The sequence below is a fragment of the Hypanus sabinus genome, chromosome 10, assembly GCF_030144855.1.
Source record: "Hypanus sabinus isolate sHypSab1 chromosome 10, sHypSab1.hap1, whole genome shotgun sequence".
NCBI lineage: Eukaryota > Metazoa > Chordata > Chondrichthyes > Myliobatiformes > Dasyatidae > Hypanus > Hypanus sabinus.
In genome coordinates this window covers 149,547,090-149,571,834 of record NC_082715.1, presented here as the reverse complement: position 1 = coordinate 149,571,834, position 24,745 = coordinate 149,547,090, and the positions used below count along the sequence as shown (strand labels likewise).

Below are 24,745 nucleotides of genomic sequence, written 5' to 3'. Positions count from 1 at the left end.
CAGTGGATGGGAGATCCCCAGAGCTGATAAGGTTGGTGATGGTATAAGAGATAGTGGCCTGGTGCTCCTTAGTGGGGTCATGATCAAGGGGTAAATAAGAGGAAGTATCAGAGAGTTGTCACTGTGCCTCAGCCAGGTAGAGGTCAGTACACCAGACTACAACAGCTCCTCACTTATCTGCGGGTTTTATAGTAAGGTTGGGATTGGTGCGGAGGGAGCAGAGAGCAGAGCGTTTGGGAGGAGTGAGGTTGGAATCGGAACACGGTGTGGTGAAGTCGAGACGGTTGATATCCTGTTGGCAATTAGCAACAAAGAGATCCAGAGCAGGCAGAAGACCAGAACGGGGTGTCCATGAAGAGGAGGAGGGTTGAAGACGGGAGAAGGGGTCATCGGTGGGGGTAGGAGAGTCCTTGCCAAAGAAGTAAGCTCGGAGACAGAGCTGGTGGAAGAAGATTTCGGCATCATGGCATACGCGGAACTTGTGTGGGTGAAGGGGGACAAAGGTGAGGCCCTTACTGAGGACAGAATGCTCTGCCTCAGAGAGTTGAAGGTCGGACGGAATGGTAAAGACCCGGCACGGATGAGAGATGGGATCGGGGGGGGGGGGGGGTTGGGGGAGGCTGGTGGTGTCGGTGGAGAGGGGAGGGTTGGGGTGAGAGGAAAATGGAGCCTCGGAGGGCCCAGGAGCTGACGATGGGATCTGAGGGAGAAGGGATTGCAGAGTGGTGGTGGGGGAAGGGGAGATGGGAGTCACAATCGCAGCATTAGAATATAGTATATATTTTACCTCTCCATGCATATAAAACACTTAAGAAACGTATGTATTTCAATAATTAAAGCACTGGGTTGCTTAGTAATAATTGTAGCTTTCATCAGGACAGGGCCTTTCACATGCTCTGTTATTCTTGGTTTATCCTTTAAAATTGTTCAGATCGTAAACCAACTGTAGCCTAATGCTTTTCCAATGACCGATGGCGTTTCACCTCTTTCGGATCGGATTATTATTTCCGCTTTCATTTCAGTCGTGTTTGTTTTCCGTCAACGGAACAGAAACACAAGCTCCCCTGGGTCCTAAAGTCCACCTGCATTGAGACAGGTTAAATAAGGGACTTGAGCATCCAAGTTTTTTGGTATCCACGGGGGGGGGGGGGGGGTCACTGAACCAATCCCTCGTGGATAAGGAGGGCCAACTGTATAGCACATTTGTTAATGTGTGTCATTATGTAATGACTGTATTTATCATTGAATACAAAATAAAACAAATGGACCTATCAGCATGTATCAGGAGTCAGGATAAAAGTCTTTAAAGATATAATTCCTTCAGCACCAGCAACACTTTTATGACTCAAGTTGTCAGATTGTAGTTAACTTTCTGTGTCTGATGGCAATTGATGGGTTTGTATTTGGAAAGGTTTTTGTGTTCTTTGTAAGCTCTCCATACACCTATGGTATATCCGTGGCCTTGAACACCAGTGATGCAGATTTGCTGCCGGTGGACCATGCTGACTTCTGTGAAGGGGTTGGGCTTTAATGAAGTTAAGTGGAAAATGGTGAACTGGAGTGTCCTAAGAATACACTCAATAGACAATAGGTGCAGAAGTAGACCATTCGGCCACTCATTAGGGATTTGAATGCACGAATGAGTCTTTTCCCTCAACTATTGGCAGATCCACTGTTTCATCGTCACAATTACATTTCAGTTCTGTTTCTGACTGGTCTACAGAGAGATGTTGGGATTCTCCCTGTAGTTCTTCCTATTTCAACACCAGTTGAGGAGGGAAAGCTCTGACAGCATGCTGTTTTAAAATAGGAAGTATTGTAGAAACAGCATTTGGACGAGCTGCTGATGTGGTAACATTGCTCATTTCTTTTCGCAGAGCTGCGCTGTACCACTGGAGAATTTGCTTGTAAGACTGGAACTATTCAGTGTATTCCTCAGAGCTGGTACTGTGATGGCTGGCAGACCTGTGAAGATGGCAGTGATGAACTTGACTGTCCAGGTAAAGGATTAAACTAGGATTCGGTCTGTGGTGTGATCTCAAATATGTTATTTTTGGTTTAGTTATATTTGTGACATCAATGCACATGGAAGTAAATGTAAAACCCAAGACTCTTAAGCAAGGTGTCTCACTTCATTTCCTTCTCCGGTATAACCTAAAATAAAGATTTTGTGTCAGAGTATATAGAAACACACAGATTAGTGTTTATAAAATGGTGAGTATTGTGGTACAGGCATTGTTCTGTGATGTGATGAAGTGCTATCGAAGGTTAGTCATGATTAAAATTAATTACTGCCTGAATGCAACAAGTCTACAGTGGGTGCAAACTTACTGGGTCTTCACTTGGCTTTGATTGGTCAAGGGCACGTGGACAATGGCAGTGCGTTGATCAGGATGCTGTTATCTATTACAGCTTGGCACTCATCTCAGCTGTTCACTCAGTACTAAGCAAGTTTCTCAAACTGAGCCTCTGTACCTCCCTCTGGAACTGGATCCTCAACTTGGTTATGGGGAAATTACAGTTAATGCAGATCAGTAACAACATCTCATCTGACAGTCAAAACAGCCGTACCTCAAGGATGAGTAAGAAAGGGGGGGGAGCACCAGAGGGAGATGGAGAGCAGACAAGGAGCGATTGTGAGAGGGACAGAGAGAGGAAAAAAGGAGGTGAAAAAATAATAAATAAATAAGGAAATGGACAAGGGAGTCACGTAGGGAGCGATCCCTGTGGAAAGCAGAAAGCGGGGGAGAGAGTGTGCTTGATGGTGGGATCCCGTTGGAGGTGGTGGAAGTTACGGAGAATTATATGTTAGACACGGAAGCTGGTGGGGTGGTAGGTGAGGACAAGGGGAACCCTATCCCTAGTGGGGTGGCGGGAGGATGGGGTGAGAGCAGATGTGTGTGAAGTGGGAGAGATGCATTTGAGAGCAGAATTGATGGTAGAGGAAGGGAAGCCCCTTTCTTTAAAAAAGGAAAACATCTCTTTCATACTGTAATGAAAAGCCTCATCCTGAGAGCAGATGTGGTGGAGACAGAGGAATTGCGAGAAGGTGATGGCATTTTTGCAAGAGACAGGGTGGGAAGAATAGTCCAGGTAGCTGTGAGAGTCCATAGGCTTGGATAAGCTGTCTCCAGAGATAGAGACAGAAAGATCAAGAAAGGGGAGGGAAGTGTCGGAAATAGACCAGGTAAATTTGAGGGCAGGGTGAAAGTTGGGGGCAAAGTTAATGAAGACAACAAGCTCATCATACATACAGGAAGCAGCGCCAATGCAGTCGTCGATGTAGTGAAGGAAAAGTGGGGGACGGATACCAATATAGGTGCATATACCCATATAGGTGCAAAAATAACAGGGTTGTTATCATGGATGACTTTAACTTCCCTAATATTGATTGGCACTTGATTAGTTCCAAGTGTTTAGATGGGGCAGAGTCTGTTAAGTGTGTCCAGGATGGATTCCTGTTACAGTATGTTGACAGACCGATTAGGGGGAATGCCATACTAGATCTAGTATTTGGTAACAAACTGGGTCAGGTCACAGATCTGTCAGTGGGTGAGCATCTGGGGGACAGTGATCACCGCTCCCTGACCTTTAGCATTATCGTGGAAAGGGATAGAATCAGAGAGGACAGGAAAATTTTTAATTGGGGAAGGGCAAATTATGAGGCTATAAGGCTAGAACTTGCGGGTGTGAATTGGGATGATGTTTTTGCAGGGAAATGTACTATGGACATGTGGTCGATGTTTAAGGATCTCTTGCAGGTTGTTAGGGATAAATTTGTCCCTGTGAGAAAGATAAAGAATGGTAGGGTGAAGGAACCATGGGTGACAGTAAAGTGGAAAATCTAGTCAGGTGGAAGAAGACAGCATACATGAGGTTTAGGAAGCAAGGATCAGATGGGTCTATTGAGAAATATAGGGTAGTAAGAAAGGAGCTTAAGAAGGGGCTGAGGAGACCAAGAAGGGGGCATGAGAAGGCCTTGGCGAGTAGGGTAAAGGAAAACCCCAAGCATTCTTCAATTAGGTGAAGAACAAAAGGATGACAGGAGTGAAGGTAGGACCAATTAGAGATAAAAGTGGGAAGATGTGCCTGGAGGCTGTGGAAGTGAACGAGGTCCTCAATGAATACTTCTCTTCGGTATTCACCACTGAGAGAGAACTTGATGACGGTGAGTACAATATGAGTGAGGTTGATGTTCTGGAGCATGTTGATATTAAGGGAGAGGAAGTGTTGGAGTTGTTAAAATACATTAGGATGGATAAGTCCCCGGGGCCTGATGGAATATTCCCCAGGCTGCTCCACGAGGCAAGGGAAGAGATTGATGAATCTCTGGCTAGGATCTTTATGTCCTCGTTGTCCACAGGAATGGTAGCGGAGGATTGGAGGGAGGCGAATGTTGTCCCCTTGTTCAAAAAAGGTAGTGGGGATAGTCTAGGTAATTATAGACCAGTGAGCCTTACATCTGTGGTGGGAAAGCTGTTGGAAAAGATTCTTAGAGATAGGATCTATGGGCATTTAGAGAATCATGGTTTTGATCAGGAACAGTCAGCATGGTTTTGTGAAGGGCAGATCGTGCCTAACAAGCCTGATAGAGTTCTTTGAGGAGGTCACCAGGCATATAGATGAGGGTAGTGCAATGGATGTGATCTACATGGATTTTAGTGAGGCATTTGACAAGGTTCGACACGGTAGGCTTATTCAGAAAGTCAGAAGGCATGGGATCCAGGGAAGTTTGGCCAGGTGGATTCAGAATTGGCTTGCCTGCAGAAGGCAGAGGGTCGTGGTGGAGGGAGTACATTTAGATTGGATGGTTGTGACTAGTGGTGTCCCAGAAGGATCTGTTCTGGGACCTCTACTTTCTGTGATTTTTATTAACGACCTGGATGTGGAGTTAGAAGGGTGGGTTGTCAAGTTTGCAGATGACACAAAGGTTGGTGGTATTGTAGATGATGTAGAGGATTATCAAAGATTGCAGAGAGACATTGATAGGAAACAGAAGTGGGCTGAGAAGTGGCAGATGGAGTTCAACCCAGAGAAGTGTGAGTGGTACACTTTGGAAGGACAAACTCCAAGGCAGAGTACAAAGTAAATAGCAGGATACTTAGTAGTGTGGAGGTGCAGAGGGATCTGGGGGTACGTGTCCACAGATCCCTGAAAGTTGCCTCACAGGTAGATAGGGTAGTTAAGAAAGCTTGGGGGGTGTTAGCTTTCATAAGTCAAGGGATAGAGTTTAAGAGACGCAGTGTAATCATGTAGCTCTATAAAACTCTAGTTAGGCCACACTTGGAGTACTGTGTCCAGTTCTGGTCGCCTCAGTATAGGAAGAATGTGGAAGCATTGGAAAGGGTACAGAGGAGATTTACCAGGATGCTGCCTGGTTTAGAGAGTATGCATTATGATCAGAGATTAAGGGAGTTAGGGCTTTACTCTTTGGAGAGAAGGAGGATGAGAGGAGACATGATAGAGGTGTACAATATATTAAGAGTAATAGACAGAGTGGACAGCCAGTGCCTCTTCCCCAGGGCACCACTGTTCAGTACAAGAGGACATAGCTTTAAGGTAAGGGGAGGCAAGTTCAAGGGGGGATATTAGAGGAAGGTTTTTCACTCAGAGTGGTTGGTCCGTGGAATGCACTGTCTGAGTCAGTGGTGGAGGCAGATAAACTAGTGAAGTTTAAGAGACAGGTATATGGAGGAATTTAAGGTGGGGGGTTATATGGGAGGCAGGGTTTGAGGGTCAGCACAATATTGTGGGCCAAAGGGCCTGTACTGTGCTGTACTGTTCCATGTTCTATATAGGCTTGGAACGTGGAGTGTTCCACAAAGCCAACAAAAAGGCAGGCATAGGTGCAACCCATATGGATGCCCATGGCTACACCTTTAATTTGGAAGAAGTGGGAGGAATTCTGCTAGGTAGAGGAGAGTGGTGGTAGAGGGGAACTGGTTAGGTCTGAAATTCAAAAAGAAGCAGAAAGCTTTGAGACATTCCTGGTGGAGGATAGAGGTATATAGGGACTGGACATCAATGGTGAAAATAAAGCGGTGGGGGCCAGGAAACTTAAAATCATTGAAAAAGTTCAAAGCATGAGAAGTGTCACGAACATAGGTGGGAAGGGATTGAACATGGGATAAAACAGTGTCAAGATATGCAGAAATGAGTTTGGTGGGACAGCAGTAAGCTGAGACAATGGGTCTACCTGGACAGGCAGGTTTGTGGATCTTGGGAAGGAAGTAAAAACAGGAAGTGCGGGGTGTGGGAACTGTGAGATTGGTGGCAGTGGATGGGAGATCCCCAGAGCTGATAAGATTGGTGATGGTGTGGGAGACAGTGGCCTGGTGCTCCTTAGTGGGGTCAATAGCAGGACATGAAGACCCGGCCTGGAGTCGCAGTTGGAGGCTGCGCAATCGCTTTGAAGGTGTCCATGGTCATTGGAATCTGCATTGATGGTGCTGGAGTCCGGGTTTTGTATATGCCCTGGGTTGGTAGGGCCGCCAAGATCGACTGCGGGGGACACGATCCAAAGTTCATCCCTGCTAGCGTCTGAGTCGGCAGGCTCTAGAGTCTGCAGATGGAGGATCTTGCGATCCTTGCCTAGCTTGACAAAGTCAAAGAAACGGCGATTGCACGCATGGATCTGAAGGAAGGATGAAATAACGGGCAGGTCCATTACAAACGCCGAAGAAAGTGACCCGGAGATGTGGAAGGGACTGGGATAGGGACGCCAGGTACCTCCTCATGGTGGAGTGTGTCACCCTCGGAGCTTGACCGGAGAAACAACGGGAGGCAGAGCCAATTAAATGTGAGTACCTGGGATCCTCAGAAAATCCAAATTCAGAGGCTCGAAAACGAATCCTGAAGCCAACGGGAGTAAGTTAGCAGCAAAGACACGTTCCAAGGAAAGATATATGGCTGTAGTAATGGGTCTGGGTCAAAGTGTGGTCAAAAAGTTGAAGGGCCGAAGAAATTACAGATGCGGAGCAGTGAGAGAGGGTTTCACTAAACTCCCATCGAAGAGAAGATTTAAATTTCTTCAGTGTAGGCATCACTGGAAAAGGCTATACTCCATTAGGAGTTTAAGGAAATTTAGTATCTCACCAAAGATTCTTAAACTTCTCCAACGTACTGTGGAGAGTAATCTGACTGTTTGCATCACTGTCTGGTTTGAAGGCTCCAATGCACAAGATCAAAGGAAGCTGCAGAGGGTTGTAGACTCGGACTGTTCCATCACATGGACAATTCTCCCTCCACTGAGGGCAATTTCAAGTGGTGGTGTCTCATCCATCCAGAGACATAGCCTCTTTTCATTACCGCCATTGACGATGGGGTACAGGAGCCTGAAGGCCCACATTCAGCATTTTAAGGACAACTTCACCATCAGATTCCTGAATGGTCCATGAATAATACCTCATTATTCCTCATTTGCACTGTTTATTTGTAACTTATCTCAGTGTTCACATCTTGCACTGAAAACCAGTTTCACACAACAAATATCACGACACGTCAGTGTTAATAAGCCTGATTTTCATTCTACTTTGGTGGCTAAGATCAAAGAACTTAAATGAGGTGCTTCTTGAATTGAGTAGGTTTGATAAAGAGTGGATAGAAGGGCTGCCTTTTGTCTTGAGTCCTTGATGAAGTTCCTGTAAACTAAAAGCTGTTTTTGGATTTTGTACAATGATTTAGTTCATACACATTGTTGTGTTTTGAATTTAACAGACTAGAAAGCTATAAATAAATTAAATCATAGAGCAGATTTCTGTATTTGTACTCTGGAATGTGAAAGCTAATCTGTCCTGGGTGATCCTGTCAGCAGTTAACATCTGTGTCTTTAGTCTCTTCATCTGTAAGTCATTGAACTGGAATCTGAACTGTAGCCTCTCCTGATAAGGGGAATGGGAGGAGTCTCATGATTGTTTCCTCCAGACGAGGCCACTCCTCGGAGTGGAGCAACATCAAATCAGAGTTGGTGTGACTGATTAGTAGACTCTGATGCAGAAGAATTGCTCCTGACATCTAGTGCACGTGCCCTTCAATAAAAGTTTTGGAGAAACGTTGCTATGCCACTTTGGAGCTAGAGGCTGCTCAGTAGACGGAGAGGAAACATAATGTTCTGGTTGTGGAGATTTTAAAAATATCTCTTGTTCCTTTTCTTTATTGTTTATTCTTTGACCTTTAGCTTGTGATCGTCTTTGTTCTGTGACCCCCTCTGCCATTGAAAACAATTTCCCTCAATCTATTCTGTTTATAAATTTTTCACCGTTTCATGGTTATAAACAACTATCCAGTTCCCGTGCAACCACCTCAAGGAGGACAGCCCCAAATTTTCCAGCCCAATCTTTCTCAAATCCCTTCAAGCCTTTGCATTGTTGCTTAATCAGCAGAACAAGGCACAGCATGTTGCTCTGAACAAAACCAGTGTTTTGTTAAGGTTCTTAGTGATTTTTGTTGATGATATACTCCGTGCCTCTATTTATAAAGCTCAGAATTCCTTGTTCTATTTTTAACTGGTTTGACAACTGGCCCTGCTATTTATATAGCTTTTGGAAAACACTTGCTAATATACTGTTGAAGCTTGTGTAATTGAAAGAAAATTATTGATTTGGTAGAGAATTAGCAGAAATTAAGAAGGAGATAGGTGTGAGGGTTAATGGCAGGAAGTGTTGCCTTCGGGATTCTGCAGTGCAGCCACAAATATTTGACCTATTTATAAATTTCCTACATAATGGAAGAGAGTAGTGTCCTAGTTTGCTGATAATGGATGACATTGTAGGCAGTGAAAGTAGAACATCAATTTAAATAAAAAGGAAAATCTAAAAGAATTTTTGGAGCAAATTTCTGCAGCCCTCTGAGCATCACTGATGATCACATGCATCATTTTGCCTGTACAAGAGTCATCACCAGTCTCAGGAATAGTTACAATCCCTTCATCATCAGGCTCTTGAACAAAGGGAGGTAACTTCACTCAACTTCACTTGCCCCATCACTGAAATATTCCCACAACCAATGGACTCATTTTCAAGTACTCTTCACCTCATGTTCTCTTTTACTAATATTTATTTACTTTTGCATAGTTTGTTGTCTTCTATACTTTGGTTGAACACCATAGTTGGTTGGTCTTTCATTGATTCAGTTATAGTTACTATTCTATAGATTTGTTGAGTATGCCCACAAGAAAATGTATATGGTGCACGTACGTACTCTGATAATAAAATTTACTTTGAACTTTTGAATTTTGAAAATTAGAGCTAGCAAGTGGAAATTAATATAAGCAAGTCTAAGGATATCCAGATTAGATGAGTCAATATAGCAGAGAAAAGTTCTTTCTGAACAGTTAAAAAGCAGGATCAGACAGATGGCAGGTCCCACACTTTACTGAGTGTCATGGGTAGGCCCAGAGAATAATCAGAAAACTTCAAGTTGGTGACTGCTGTACTGAGAACTGAAGAACAATGGGTAACAAAATCCAATCGCATACATGGGCTCAGTGGTAGGGCAAAAGTTAAGTTACCAGACCACTAATTCAGAGGCCTGGATTCTATAATAAAAATCAGATATATTATCACGTATCTATGCCATGAAGTTTGTTTACTGGCAATAGGATAGTGCAAAAACGTAAAATAATGAAAATAAATAAACAGTGCAAAACAAAAGATGAATAACAAGGTAGTGTTCATGGACCCTTCAGAAATCTGAAGCTTGTTTCTGAATCATGGAGTGAGCTTTCAGACTCCTGTGCCACCTTCCTGATGGTATTGTAACCCCCTGGGTCGCCTCAGGCTCGCTCAGCTCGTTCTCGTCTAGGGGGAGCAGCCTTCGGCCCCGCCAAACTGGGTAATCAGCTGGTGTGGATGCTGTGTGATGTCCCCGCCTCGCCCAAAAACAGACAGTACACCATATGCGATTAAATGAGTACAATTTATAAAGGTTACTATAACTAAGTGATTAATAACGATACAGTATATATGAAGAGAAAATTAAAGAAAAGGCGCCAAACTTATCAAAGTCCAAACCACTTCGTGCACAGCCGTTGAAGCTCAATTTCTGAAGTCTTCTGGCCACCATTCGATCCCCTCCGAACTCCTCGACTCTCCAAACAGCTCAGGACCCTCCGAGTGGTCAACCAAGCACATCTAGCTTCATTCCCCCCCCCCCCCTCGGAGAATCTCCCAGCCTCGGACCCCCCTTTGGGGTCCGATCCTCGCCCAGCTTAGAGCATTGCGTCCTCTCTCTCGACCCCCTCGCGCCGATCTGCCCAAAAGCCCGTCAACAAAAGCTTACAGACTCAGAAGAAAGAACATTAATCCCCATTTGGTTTACAAAGGAATACCATTCTCGTTATCAGTAAATTAGCATTCCTGCTAGTTAACAAAAAGAAGAAACCCTCTTTACAGTATTAACGAGAAGAGGAAAATTCAGATTTAAAGTAATTAATAGCAATAGCCACAAAATAGATGATTATATTTTAAAACCCTATTTAGTCTGGTCCTTGGAGAAGGAACCTGCACTTCTCACTTGATTCGGCCTAAAAGTGACTGCAGATCTTCAGAAATGTGATTGACTGACTGGCAGTTGCCTTGTCAAATAGCAAGTTGTTGTTACAGAAATGCTGCGTTTAATAAGAAAAAATGGATGGAGTACCTTGTATCAACCATGGCAGAGTTCATCCCAGCCCAATTGACCATGCATATTCATTCTCAAGCACCCAAAGACTAAATTGGTCATGCTGCCAGTCAGACAATGAAGTCAGACAACAGCCTGACACAGTCATACCAGCGGACAATGTGTAAGTTTCATCCATCACAATCCTTGCAATGCTCCATGCCTCCAGCAGGTCAGACCACCAGAGGACCATTGCAGCATAAGCAGGAGGAAGTAGTATTAACCTCCAATGTGAAGTTTTTTACCATGAGGTCAAACGTGACCAGAAAAACCAGTATTCTATTCTGTTATGTAGGATATCTTTAAATAAGCTGAATATTGTGGCTTCAGTGCAGATTTCTAAAGGCAACATCTCTTACTTCCTGCCATTAATACTTGCACCTACAGTTGCAAGAAAAGGTTTGTGAACTCTTTGCAGTTACCTGGTTTTCTGCATTAATTACTCAAATCATGGTCTGATCTTCATCTCAGACACAATACTAGACAAGCACAATCTGCCTAAACTAATAACGCACAAACAATTGTACTTCTCTTCAATACTGAGCACACCATTTAAACAATCACAGTCTGTTCAAATAAGTATGTGAACCTCTGAAGTAATGCCTTCTACAAAGCTATTTGGAGTCTCGTATTCTAATCAATGAGATGAGATTGGAGGTGTGGGTTGTAGAGGTGCCCTGCCGTATATATAAAAAAAAGACCCACAAAGTCAGGTTATTGGCAGAGCCTGCTCTTCTCAGGAAAGATCTGTTTATGTGCACCATGTCTCAATCAAAACAACTTTCAGAGGATCTTAGAAGAATCATAGAGATGAACGAAGCTGGAAAAGGCTACAAAAACATTTTTAAAGACCCAAGTGTTCATCAGTCCACAGTAAGAGAAATTGTCTACAAATGGAGGAAATTTGGTACTGGTGCTACTTTCCCTAGGAGTGAGCATCCTGCAAAGATCACACCAAGAGCACAATGTGCAATGCTGAAGGAGGTGAAAAAGAACCCAAAGGTAACAGCAAAAGACTTGCAGAAATCTCTAGAACTTGCTAAAGTCTCTGTTCATGTGTCCGCTATAAGAAAAATACTGAACGAGAATGGTTCAAAGAACTTAGAAAATCTACAGCTCGTTACAGGGCCTTCTGCCCACAATGTTGTGCTGACCATGTAACTTACTCTAGAAGTTGCCTAGAATTTCTCTACTGCATAAGCCCTCTATTTTTCTAAGCTTTATATTCCTATCTGAGAGTCTCTTAAAAGACCCTGTTGTATCCACCTCTGCCACCTTAGCTGGCAGTGCATTCCACGCACCCACCAGTCTGTGTGAAAAACTTACCTCTGACATCCCTCTTGTACCTACTTCCAAGTATCTTAAAACTATGCCCCTAGTTTTAGCCGTTTCAGCCCTGGGGGGAAAAAGCTTCTGGCTATTCACACAATCATTTCCTCTCATAATCTTATACGCCTCTATCAGGTCACCTCTCATCATCCGTCACTCCAAGGAGAAAAGGCCAAGTTCACTCAACCTATTCTCATAAGGCACGCTCCCCAATCCAGGCAACATCCTTGTAAATCTCCTCTGCATTCTCTCTGTACCATCCACATCCTTCCTGTAATGAGGTGACCAGAACTGGACCACTTCACACAATCTGGGTTCAACTCCATCTGCCACTTCTCAGCCCAGTTCTACATCCTATTGATGTCCTGCTGTAACCTCTGACAACCCTCCAGACTATCCACAGCACCTCTAACTTTTGCATCATCAGAGACTTTCTAACCAACCCTTCTACTTCCTCATCCAGGTCATTTATAAAAATCACAAAGAAGAGAGTCCCAGAACGGATCCCTGCAGACCTTCATGCAGAATAAGAAGCATCCACAAACCTTATATGGTCAAGCCATTTCTGGATCCACAAAGCAAGGTCTCCTGGATCCCATGCCTCATTACTTTCTGGATGAACCTTGCACGGGGAACCTTATCAAATGCCTTACTGAAATCCATATACACTACATCCACTGCTGTATCTTCATCAATGTGTTTTGTTGCATGTTCATTGAATTCAGTCAGGTTTATAAGGCATGACTTATCCTTGATAAAGCCATGCTGACTATCCCTAATCAGATTATGTCCCTCCAAATGCTTATAAATTCTGCCTCTCAGGATACTCTCCAACAATTTGCCCACCCTGGGTTATCTCTTCTCCCTTTCTTGAATGAAGGAACAACCTTCCAATCCTCTGGTACTTATCCTGTCCCCATTGATGATGCAAAGGTCATCACCAGAGGCTCAGCAATCTCCTCCCTCACTTCCCACAGTAGCCTGGGGTATATCTCATCTGGTCCCAGTGACTTGTTTAACTTGATACCTTTCAAAAGCTCCAGCACATCCTTTCTTAATGTCTATACACTCAAGCATTTCAGTCCACTGTAAGTCATCCCCACAATTGCCAAGGTCCTTTTCACTGGTGCATACTGAAGCAAAGCATTCATTAAGTATCCCCACTATCTCCTCTGACTCCACGCACATATTTCCACTCTTACTTGTGATTGGTCCTATTCTCACATGGCTCATCCTCTTGCTCTTCACATACTTGTAGAATGCCTTGGGGATTTCCTTAATCCTGCTCACCAAGGCCTTTTTATGGCTCCTTCTAGCTCTCCTAATTTCATTCTTGAGCTGTTTCCTGGCACCCTTGTAATTTTCTAGAGCTCCAACAGTACCTAGTTTCTTGAGCCTTTCATAAAGTTTTCTTCTTAACTAGATTTTTTAAATCCTTTGTAGACCATGGTTCTTTTATCCTACCATCCTTTCCCTGCCTCAATAGAACATACCTATGCAGAACACCATGCAAATGTTCCCTGAACATTTGCCACATTTCCGATGTGCATTTCCCTGAGAACATCTGCTCCCAATTTATGTTCCCAAGTTCCTGCCTAAAAGTATCATATTTCCCCCTACCCCAATCAAACGTTGTCCCAAATTCTTTGTTCCTATCCCTCACCAGCACTATGGTGAAGGAGGTAGAGTTGTGACCACTACCTCCAAAATGCTCTCCCACCGAGAGATCTGTCAGCTGACCAGATTCATTTCCCAATACTAGATCAAGTACAGCTTCTGGTTGGCTTATCTACATATTGTGTCAGTAAACCTTATAACACACCTAACAAAATCCACCCCATCTGAACCCCTTGCTCTAAGGAGATGCCAGTCAATATTAGGAAAGTTTAAAATCACCCACCACATCAACCCTATTATTATTGCACCATTCCAGAATCTGCCTCCCTAGCTGCTCCTCAATGTCTTTGTTACTATTGGTGGGGGGTGGGGGGGGTGTCTATGTAAAAAAAAAAAAACACCCAGTAGATTTATTGCCACCTTCCTGTTTCTCTCTTCCACCCACAATGACTCAGTAGACTATTCCTCCATGACTTCCTCCTTTTCTGCAGTATGGTACTATCCTTTATTAGCAGTGCCACTCCCCCAACTCGTTAGCCTCCCCTTTCCTTTTAGAAATATATAAAGCCCAGCACACTCAGCAGCCATTCCTGCCAGAGTCATCTAAGGCTTTGTAATGGCCACAATATCATAGTTCCACATATTGATCCATGCTCTTAAGTTCATCACCTTGCTCATGATACTCCTTGCATTAAAATAGACACATCTCAAGCCATCTGGTTGAGTGCTTCTTTGCTCTATCATCTGCTTATCTTTCTTCATAATCTCCCTACAAGCTGTCACTACTTGTGCGCCAACCACCCCATCCTCTGCCTCTTCACTTTAGTTCATGGAAGGACAGCATGGAGGAAACCACAGCTCTCCAAAAAGAAACATTGTTGAATGTCTCAAGTTTGCAAAAGACCATCTGGTGATCCACAAAGCTTCTGGAACAATGTTCTGTGGACAGGCGAGATAAAAGGTGAACTTCTTGGCAGAAATACACACTAATAGCAAAAGCTCATCCCAACTGTGAAGTATAGTGGAAAGTGCATTATGGTTTGAGGCTGCTTTGCTGCCTCAGGACCTGGACAGCTTGCAGTCATTGAGAGAACAATGATTTCAAAATTGTATCAAGACGTTTTACATGAGAATGTCAGGGTAGCAGTCCGTCTCCTGAAGCTTAATAGACGTTGGATGATGCAACAAGACAATGATGTAAAAGTCAAGAGTAAATTAACACAGAATGGGTTATAAAGAAGAAAATTCATGTTTTAGAATTGCCAAGTCAGAATCCAGACCTTAACCCCAATTGAGATGCTGTGGCATGACCTGAAGAGGGCTGTTCATGCAAGGTATCACAGAATTATTGATGAACTGCAACAGTTTAGTATGGAGAATGGCCTAAAATCCCTCCTCACCATTGTGCATGTCTGTTCACAGCTACAAGAAATGTTTGGTGGAGATGTTTGCTACTAAAGGAGGTTCTACCAGTTATTAAATACAAGGGTTCACTTATTTTTTCCAGCCTGGACTGTGAATGATTAAACAACGTGATCAATAAAGATATGAAAAGTACAATTGTCTGTGTTATTAGTTTAGGCAGATTGTGTTTGTGTATTATTGTGACTTAGATGAATAATGAGTAATAATGCAGAAAACTCAGTCATTACAAAGGGTTCTCAAACTTTTTCTTGCAACTGTATCTCCTTCTAAATTGCTGCCAATTCTTAATGAATGTTGCTGCAGGTTAGACAGCTCTGAATAGAAGAGAATGGCACGGATGCAAAATGTGCTCTGGCTGGATGACCTTAATGTCTGTCACTGAAAAAAGCTTTGTTGCACCAATTGTGACTGCGCTGTCCAGCTGCTGAAAGCTGGAGCTACCAGACAGCCTGTGGAGGTCTAACAGAAGGGATTAACGTGTTTGGCTTTTCCTTTGCCAATCTACATGTGCAAAGGGGGTAACAAATCAGGATATAAGAGGGAGACTGAAAATTTGGTTGAATGATGCCACAATAACAATCTCTCACTCAGCATTAGCAAAATCAAAGAGTTGATTGCAGGAGGAAGAAGCTGAAGGTCCATGAGCCAGGCCTCAGTAGGGGGTCGAAGATGGAGTTCCTTAGTGCTATTGTACCAGAGGATCTGTCCTGGGATCAGCATGTAAGGCCATCACAAAGAAGGCATAGTGGCATCTCTGCTTACATAAAGTTTGCATAGATTTGGCATGTCATCTAAAAGTACAATCAAGGTAGGGTGGGTACAGTTTTAGGATAGGTTAAAAGGTTGGCACAACCTTGTGACTGAAGAGCCTGTGCTGTACTGTAATATTCTATGTTCTATACCTTTTTGTTGTGGACTGCAGTGTCCAGCCATTTGTAGACACGTTCAATTGGAAATATTGAGATTCATAGGATTTTCTCCGCCAAGGTCAATATCGTCACAGAAACCAAACCTAAGCCGGTTCAGTGCACTGCATGCAATATGTAGAAGTGGTTTGGACCAGTGGGTACGGCAAACGTTTGGCATGAAACACCAACCTTGCTGTCATTCTGACATGATGCATTTCAAAACCAGCTGCTCTTCTAGACAAACTGTTCCAGTTCAGAAACAGCATTGGTGTCATTCTAATATTGTAAAAAATTGCCCAGGTATATTGGGTCCAAGTCTAGCTGGTAACCATCCAATCAGTTTATCCTCAAAAATTAGCAAAGTGATGGAGGGTGCTATTTTTTCCTATCCCACTCAATGACATGAGTTTGATTTTGGTTATGACTCATGTCCTCTGGATATAATCATAGCCTTCTTTTAAGAAAAAAAAGTGGGTTGAAGATTTAATTCTCATAGGCAATATCAGAGTTGATAGCCTTTGTCAGGGCAATACTTGACCAGGTGTGCATCAAAGATCCCTGGTGAAACTGGTGGATGAAAAGGAGACCATACAAATACATAACTCAGGAGCAGAGGTAGAATTTTCTGCTCTTCAAGTCCAGTAAGATCATGGCTGTTCAAATTGTAACTTCAACCTCACATTCTTTTCTCTATTTGATAATCTTTTACTCCTTTGCTTATCAAGAATCTTCCATCTTCTGCCTTATTATCCAATGCTTCCACCACCTTTTTGAGGAAGAGAATTTCAAAGATTTTTAACCTGCTGGGAGAAACAATTCAGCTCATCTCTGAAAAGTGAACACTTCTATTTAAAACGCCTACTAGATTCTAGAACAGGAAACTTCCTCTCCACATCCACCCTGTCAGGACCCCTCAGGCTTTAATACATTTCAATCAAATTCTTTCAACTTTCTAAATTCTAGTGTGACAGGGTCCTGAATTACCCCTGTGAACTGTTTTTGAAAAGAGAGAGGGAGTTGTTGTTCAACACAGGACACCTTGTTATCAAGAAAAAGAGAGGCAAAGACTGCTGGGAGATGGTGTTATGGTTTCTCTGCAAGCATGTTTACACTTTTGCAGATAGAAAGCAAAGGGTAGCAGTGAATGGGTGTTTCTCGGACTGGCTGGAGGTGACTAGTGGGGTACCACAGGGCTCTGTATTGGGACCACAGCTCTTTACGATTTATGTCAATGATTTAGATGAGAGCATTGAAAACTATATCAGCAAGTTTGCTGAAGATACTAAACTGGGTGGCAGTGTGACATGCGAAGAGGACGTTAGGAGAATACAGGGAGACTTGGATAGGCTGAGTGAGTGGGCAGATACTTGGCAGATGTCATTCAATGTGAATAAATGTGAAGTTATCCACTTTGGAAGCTGGAACAAGAGGGCAGAGTATTGTCTGAACGGTGTCGAGTTAGGTAAGGGAGGAATGCAAAGAGACCGAGGAGTCCTAGTTCACCAGTCAATGAAGGTGAATGAGCAAGCGCAACAGGCAGTGAAGAGGGCAAATGGAATGTTGGCCTTTGTTACAAGGGGAATTGAATACAAGAGCAAGGATGTTCTTTTGCATTTGTACAGGGCCCTGGTGAGACCACACCTGGAATATTGTGTACAGTTTTGGTCTCCAGGTTTAAGGAAGGACATTCTGGCAATTGAGGAAGTGCAGCATAGATTCACTAGGTTGATTCCTGGGATGGCAGGGCTGTCTTACGCAGAGAGATTGGAGAGATTGGGCTTGTACACGCTGGAATTGAGGAGATTGAGAGGGGATCTGATTGAAAAGTTTAAGATAATTAAAGGATTTGATAGGATTGAGGCAGGAAATATGTTCCAGATGTTGGGAGAGTCCAGTACCAGAGGGCATGGATTGAGAATAAGAGGTCAGTTATTTAAAACAGAGTTGAGGAAGAGCTTCTTCTCCCAGAGAGTTGTGGAGGTGTGGAATGCACTGCCTCGGAAGACGGTGGAGGCCAATTCTCTGGATGCTTTCAAGAAGGAGCTGGATAGATATCTGATGGATAGGGGAATCAAGGGATATGGGGACAAGGCAGGGACTGGGTATTGATAGTGAATGATCAGCCATGATCTCAGAATGGCGGTGCAGACTCGAGGGGCCGAATGGTCTACTTCTGCACCTATTGTCTATTGTCTTTTACAAGGATACTGTCAGCTTCTGTATTCTTACAGAGAGAGAACGGAGGAGCTGTTTGATGGACAGCTGGTGTTCAGCACGGTGAGATAAATAGAAGGTCCGCTGATAGACCTACAGACACATGGTTTTGGACACTGGATGAGCTTTGTTGTGCCCACAGAAGGGTGGGTTTTTGGAGGATCGATCAGGAGAATCGATCAGTGGCTCTGTTAGTGTGAAAAGGGTGTGACCAGTGGGGAGTTATTCGTGGGTCCAACCCTTGCCTGGGTTGATAACTATACCACAGAAAACAGTCTCCTTTTTGTGGTCACATTCGGTGACTTTAAAGTTAGAGAAGAGGGGAGAGGAAGGTTTGAAGCAGAAGAAACCTAGTGACAAAGAGGTCACTGTTTGGACTCTCTCCTCTGTAGCCCGTAAGGGTGAGTTTGAGTTCCATTTGAATACAAAAGTGTGACTGTCATGTAGATAATCCACAGGAGTGGGTTCTTTGGTGAGGGGGATGCTTTTGTGGTTACCACTTGTGTGTTACCCTTGTTTGGGTGTGGTAGTTCACTGAAGAGAAGCACCTCTGTGGCAAATCACTGTAGGAGTTATTTCGTATATCGTGGAACTGGATAACAGCTATCACAGTTGTGTGTTTGAGGTAACGTTGTGGAATCTACCTGTGTGTGATAATCCTGGCCTGGGTTGGTAGTTTTACCACTTGAAGATGGTACCTCAGTGATAAGCTACTGTTGGTGATAATCCATACGTGGATTCTGTTTGAGTATCCTGTGGCCACCATTTTGGGATGTCCTGTAGCTGAATTTGGGTGCGGTACCACTTGTGTTGAAAGGTTATTCGTTGAAGATCACTGTTGGTGATACTTCGTGTGTGGAGTAGAACAACTTCGGAGATAAAACCTACTGTTATTGTTATTTTGGAATATCGACATAATTGCCTTCTCACAACATATGCCTTTGGATTACAAATCTCGCTCTCGCTCTCTCGCTCCATCACTACTCGATACAATACCATGAATTGAACTGAACTTCATTCATCATCGTAAAACTGTATCCATTTACCCCTAGGCTTGAAGAAGCTTGGTTTTCCTATTTCCACACTTACGTATAATCATTGCTAACCTGTTTGATATATCTGCATTTATATTACTGTATTGCGTAGTCACTAATAAATAGCATTACTTCATAGTAATACCAGACTCCACGGTGTTTTCTATTTCTGTTGGTTCTTTAACCCAACCCTGGATACGTGACACTAGCAATTTCAATCCTCATGCTTCCTCATGAGATGCCATGTATCCTAGGTAATGGTAGAGTAAACCTTTAAGCTAAGTGAACTATTAATTTGGTTTCAACATGTTATCGCTGATCTGTGCTACACACAGTTCTAAAGACATGGTTCTACTAATGTTCTACTTTTTTATTCAAGTTCCCTAGCAATAAATGATAACGTATGTTAGATTATTACATAATGCACTTGTATGTAAGCTTTTGCAAATACTGCACTTGGATACCAAGATACCTATATATCTCAGAACTTCTCAATCTTTCATCATTTAGATAATTTTTCATCCTGCCTAGTTGGACAGTTTTGCATTTTCCCAAATTATCCATTTGCCAAATTTTCCCTCACTCACTAACATATCTATCCCTTTATAGCCTTCTACTGTACTTTTTCCAATATACTTTCTTGCCTACCTATGTTGTCAGCAAGTTTAGCAACCATTCCTTTGATGCCTTCATTCAGTACCAATACTTTGGTACAACATTCCTTGCATTTGGTTGTCCAGTAAAAGAACTGTGTATGCCAGGCTGTGGCCATCCCAGAGACTAATCTACCTATCCTTGATATTCAGTGATTGGATTGATAAAAGGAAGATGGTTATCACTGTTGAAGGTGAACTACATTGATGTCACTGCAGAATTCAATACTCTGGGCCTAATCATATTCAGCTGTTTCGTCATTGCTACAATTCATCATAAAATGAGAAACGGGGTTGATTGCTAACAGTAGTACAATGTTCAATAACGCTTGCAACCCCTTGGCAAATCAAATAACCCATGCCTACTAATAAGGTCATGCAATAGCATGACCTTCAAAACCTATGGCCATGAGCTGACGGGTGTTAAGTAACACTGATGCTACAAAAATGCCATGCACTGATAGTAACAGCATTATCATCATTGATTTCCCCTACCATCAGTATCCTAGGGGATGTTCTTGTCTGGAAACTGAACTGGACTGGCTCAACTGGAGCAGGTTTCAGGAGCAGGTCGTGCTGGCGATCCTGGTGTGAGTCGCTCTCCTCCTGACACTCCAAAGCCTTTGCAGCATATGCAAGTCAGGAGCTCAATGGATCAGTGCAACTCCAACAATATTCAATCGAGCCCATCCAGGATAAAGCACCCTGTTTGATTTGCACCCTATCCACTTCCCAAAGATTAATTCCCTGAAACCTTAGCACACTGTTCTACAATATTCACGGCAATACTCACATAAGCTTGTTGCTTAAACAAGCGTATGGAGTCTCCACCACCTGTGTTTTCTCCTCCGAGCCACTCAACCTGTAGCAGAAATTTATGGCTATCCTGCTTTTCTGTGTCAATGTTCTGGAAATACTCCACCTGACTACATTGTTGGTCTTTATCAGAAGGATTCCATCTGCTGAGGAAGGTGCACTTGAGACTCTGCAGTGAATACAAAAATCTTGCAAAAGCTTGACTGTTTAAAAAAAACCCAATTCCAAAATAAACAATGTAAAGGTGTGCTAAAAATCATATGGTCAGGTAGCTTAAGAATAATTCAATTTATGATTTCTCAATTTGGTAAATAATTTCTATGATATGTGGACGGTTTACAATTAAGACCAATATCCTTCATAAGTCAAATTAAAGATTAACTGTATTTGTCAAGTACATCAAAAAATTAACTTGTACAGTGAAATGTATCATTAGCGTAAATGACTAATGCAGTCAGCATGTGCTGAAAGCAGCCTGCAAGCATCGCTCTGCTTCTAATGCCAACATATGCCTACAAATTACTAACCTGTATATCTTTGGAACGTGGGAAGAAATCGGAGCACCCAGAGGTAACTCGTGGTCATAGGGAAAGTATAGTTCCAGTCAAGATGGTGCTTGCATATAGCGCTCCTTTAGTCAACATCTTATGGATAGATCACTGAACCATCTTCTTCACTTTCTTTTATCTATGTTTCTCATCTTGAATGTAATTTTGGAGCTGTTGGAGCCTGTGTTTTGCTGTCTGGAGATCATTTGAGTGCTTCACTGTTCTGTAGTCTCTGAGATTCCGGGACATAGGGGCAGCGTGAGCGAGACTCGTGGTGGGAATGCTGCAGAATAGTACACATGCCAATGTTTGTATCCATTTTGCCAATTATAGCTTCCATTGTTTGCTGATTAAAGGAACAAAGATGATTGAAACATCAAGGTGAGCGTGGAGATCCAGTGCTCTGCAGTCTCAGAGAGGATTCTGGGAGGCAGCATGAGCAAATCTCATAACAGGCAGGCTGCAGGATGGGGTGCAAACCGATGTTTGCCTCCATTTCACCAATTAAAGCTTCAGTTGTTTGCCGATTAAAGCAATGAGAGCAATTGAAGCATCAAAGTGAGTGCGGAGGGTGAGCCTCAGCTCTACTACACTACTAGAGAGGGGAGAGCTTGCCACTGCCAAGAGTGTTGCCCCAAGTTTTTTTGCTGTGTTTTGGATGTGGACTTGGACTATAAAATCTTTTTTCAGCCTTATAGTTTTATAATCTGTATTTTTCCATCCAATCTTCTTGATTTATTTGTGCAGGGAGGGGAATTTGGGGGTTGATAAGCCTATTTCATTTTTGTTCGTATTTTTTTAGGGGGAGGTAGGATTTGGGGGTTAATGACCATGCTGTTTTTCTGTTCTTGGTTTCATGGCTACCCAGGGAATTGAATTTCAGAGTTATATACTTTAATAATACAACGAACCTTTAAATTCTCTACGTACTGTGGTGGGATTGACTTAATACAAAACTGTCAAACACAGTTTAGTCAGGATATGGATCACTTTACCATTCATGCATTGATTTTGGTTCAGTTGTTGAATTGAAATTCAAGTTTCATAGCTTAGTGATTTCTTAGGTATTTTGTACAAAAAGCGATTATGTAGAATTAGGATGTATCAGCCATTCTGGAACAGTTTAGGAGTGACTTAGCTTGCTTTTCTCATGCAGTTCAAGGCTGGATTTTGGAAGCAGTGTAACTAGTGTAGCATCAGTACTAATGGGAGTGCTGTATATTGTGGTAGTAGTGCCTGGTAGCATCAGTGGCTGTTAGTACAGTAATGGGATTACCCATGGGATATGCTGATATTTATTGCTCAGACATAATTTTCCTTTGTGGTGATGGAAAAAATGTTTCTTCAAGTGTTTTAATCTAATTGCAAAGTATCCAGGTGAAGGTACTTTGGGAATTGTATTTGCCCCTGCAAAGATGTTGATGTGGTCAGTCAGAATGGTGTGTGACTTGGAGGAGAACAGGTGGGGAGGTGCCCATGTGTCTGTTATCCTTGTCATTCTAAGTGTTTAGGTTTGCAGATGGTATTAAAGCCTTGGCAATTTGCCAAGGTGCACCAGGGGTGTGCAAATAAAGCAGATTATTTTTTTCACAATAGTATGCAACTGCCTGTCTAGTAATTATTGAGTCCCACATTGACACACGTAGTAAGTTTTCCTTTACATTTCTGACTTGTGACCTGTGAATGGAGTCAGGAAGTAAGTAATTTTCTCTGGAGAATACCCAGTTTCTGAGCAGCTCTTGTCGCCATAGTATTTGTATGGCTGCTCCAGTTATATTTGTGGTCATTGAGGACTCCCTAGATTGCTCATTGTTCAGTTGAAGATAACGTAGTTTGACTGCTGGAGTGGTACTTAAGAATTTTGCCTGCAGTTGTTTGTGATAGCTGCTTTATCTTGCCCTGTCTTCTCTCGCATGCCCCTGCCCTCCTTAAACTCTGCCTAATTATCCTATGGCTTTATTCAGTTGATGTTTATAGTAATTGGCTGAATGCAAAAATTGCTGTTTTCTACATGGTACATTAGTGTGAAAAAAAATTATAAAAGTTTTCTGGGGCCACTGGAGCCCATGAAAAGTACTGCACAAATATCATTTGATCCTTGGGATCCAGATATTATTTCAAACGAACAGACACAACCTATTGTAGCCTTTCAATGGTGTTGATGTTGCAACAACTCGCATTATTCCATGTATGGTCAACTTTGTGCAGCTCTGGCATGACAGAAGAACTTTGCGTTATAGTCCAGGATATCAAGGCATGGATTCATTACTCTTTTGACTATTTTCTGCACATTAAAGACATCTAACGGGCCATACAAAGACTTCTTTTGACCATGTGAACCTCCCATGAATTTTCCTGTCTTTTACTAAACGCTTCTTGCTTCCATAGTGAAAAGATCACACTCGCCTACATTGAAATCCCATTCACATAATCCCCCAATACATCTTTGTAAATTAATACTCCTATATGTAGTGATACAAAAGTAAAACACGCCAAAGCAAAGTGCATGCTTTTCTGTCCCATTATCCAAAACTTAAAAATGATAAAATGCTGTGCTCCCCACTGTTTCTTTTGTAGCGCCTTTAATCACGAACTGCCAGTTTGAGTACCTGTCAACTATAGTTTCTGTTTTTTTTGCTACTGTAGTTCATTCCATTTGTTTATTATACTTTGTATAGATTTTTTTGGGCCACAGCTTCTTTTAACCATGAGACAGGGGTTCTGCTGATTCTGTTAATGACGAATGAAACATTTTGGAAATGTAGGACATGTAGACAAGGTCACAAATAGGACTGTCTGCGTTGGCCATTATGTCCCACTATATTTGTCTATTCATACTTTTATTTTATCCTATCTCCCCTTGTGTCCCACCACCTCATCTTCATTATTGATGTCTAGTCTTTATGCACCTCCATCCCCCATCAGGGAAGTCTTAAAGCCCTCTGCTTTCTGCATCATAGATCCAACCATTTTGCCAAAACTCACTTGCCCAGTTAAACTTGTTCAGGGTAAGAACAACTTCTTGCCTGACTCTTCTCACTTCTCACAGTGCCAGGTTTTAACTATGAGTACCTGTATGGCCCCCACCTATGTCTGTTCCAAACTTTCTCCAGCACCTCTTTCAAACACTTTCTCTGTTACATTGATGACTGTATTGATGCTATTTCCTATTCTTATGTGGATCTCATGAATTTTATCACCTTTGCCACTAACCTCTGTGCATTGTTCTCAAATTCACACAGACCATTTTGACACCTCTCTCCCTTTTCGACATCTTGTCTCCATCCAAGGAGGCAAACTTTAAACTCACCAACTCCTGCATCCATGTAAACTACACCTTTTCCCATTTTGTCTCTTGTAAGAACGCCATTGACATAATTGGGGGGGGGGGGCAAAGATTTATGTGCTCCTCCTTCAATTTCATTCACTACCTTCTATGCTCTTGATGTGGTGATCTCTATGCCAGCAAGACCAAGTACAGATTAGGTGACCTATTTACACATCATTTATGCTCAATCCATAATGGTCATCATGAGGCTACA

General features: G+C 42.7%; 1 protein-coding gene across 2 annotated transcripts in view; it reads left to right on the top strand.

Moving 5' to 3' along the window:
* The window catches only part of dgcr2 (DiGeorge syndrome critical region gene 2), a 99,047-nt gene that overhangs the window by 8,760 nt on the left and 65,542 nt on the right, over positions 1–24,745 (top strand). For both annotated transcript variants that reach the window (XM_059983235.1, XM_059983234.1), the window contains exon 3: positions 1,878–2,000. In XM_059983235.1, the coding sequence (XP_059839218.1) occupies positions 1,878–2,000 (123 nt within the window). The remainder of the gene's footprint in view (positions 1–1,877; positions 2,001–24,745) is intronic.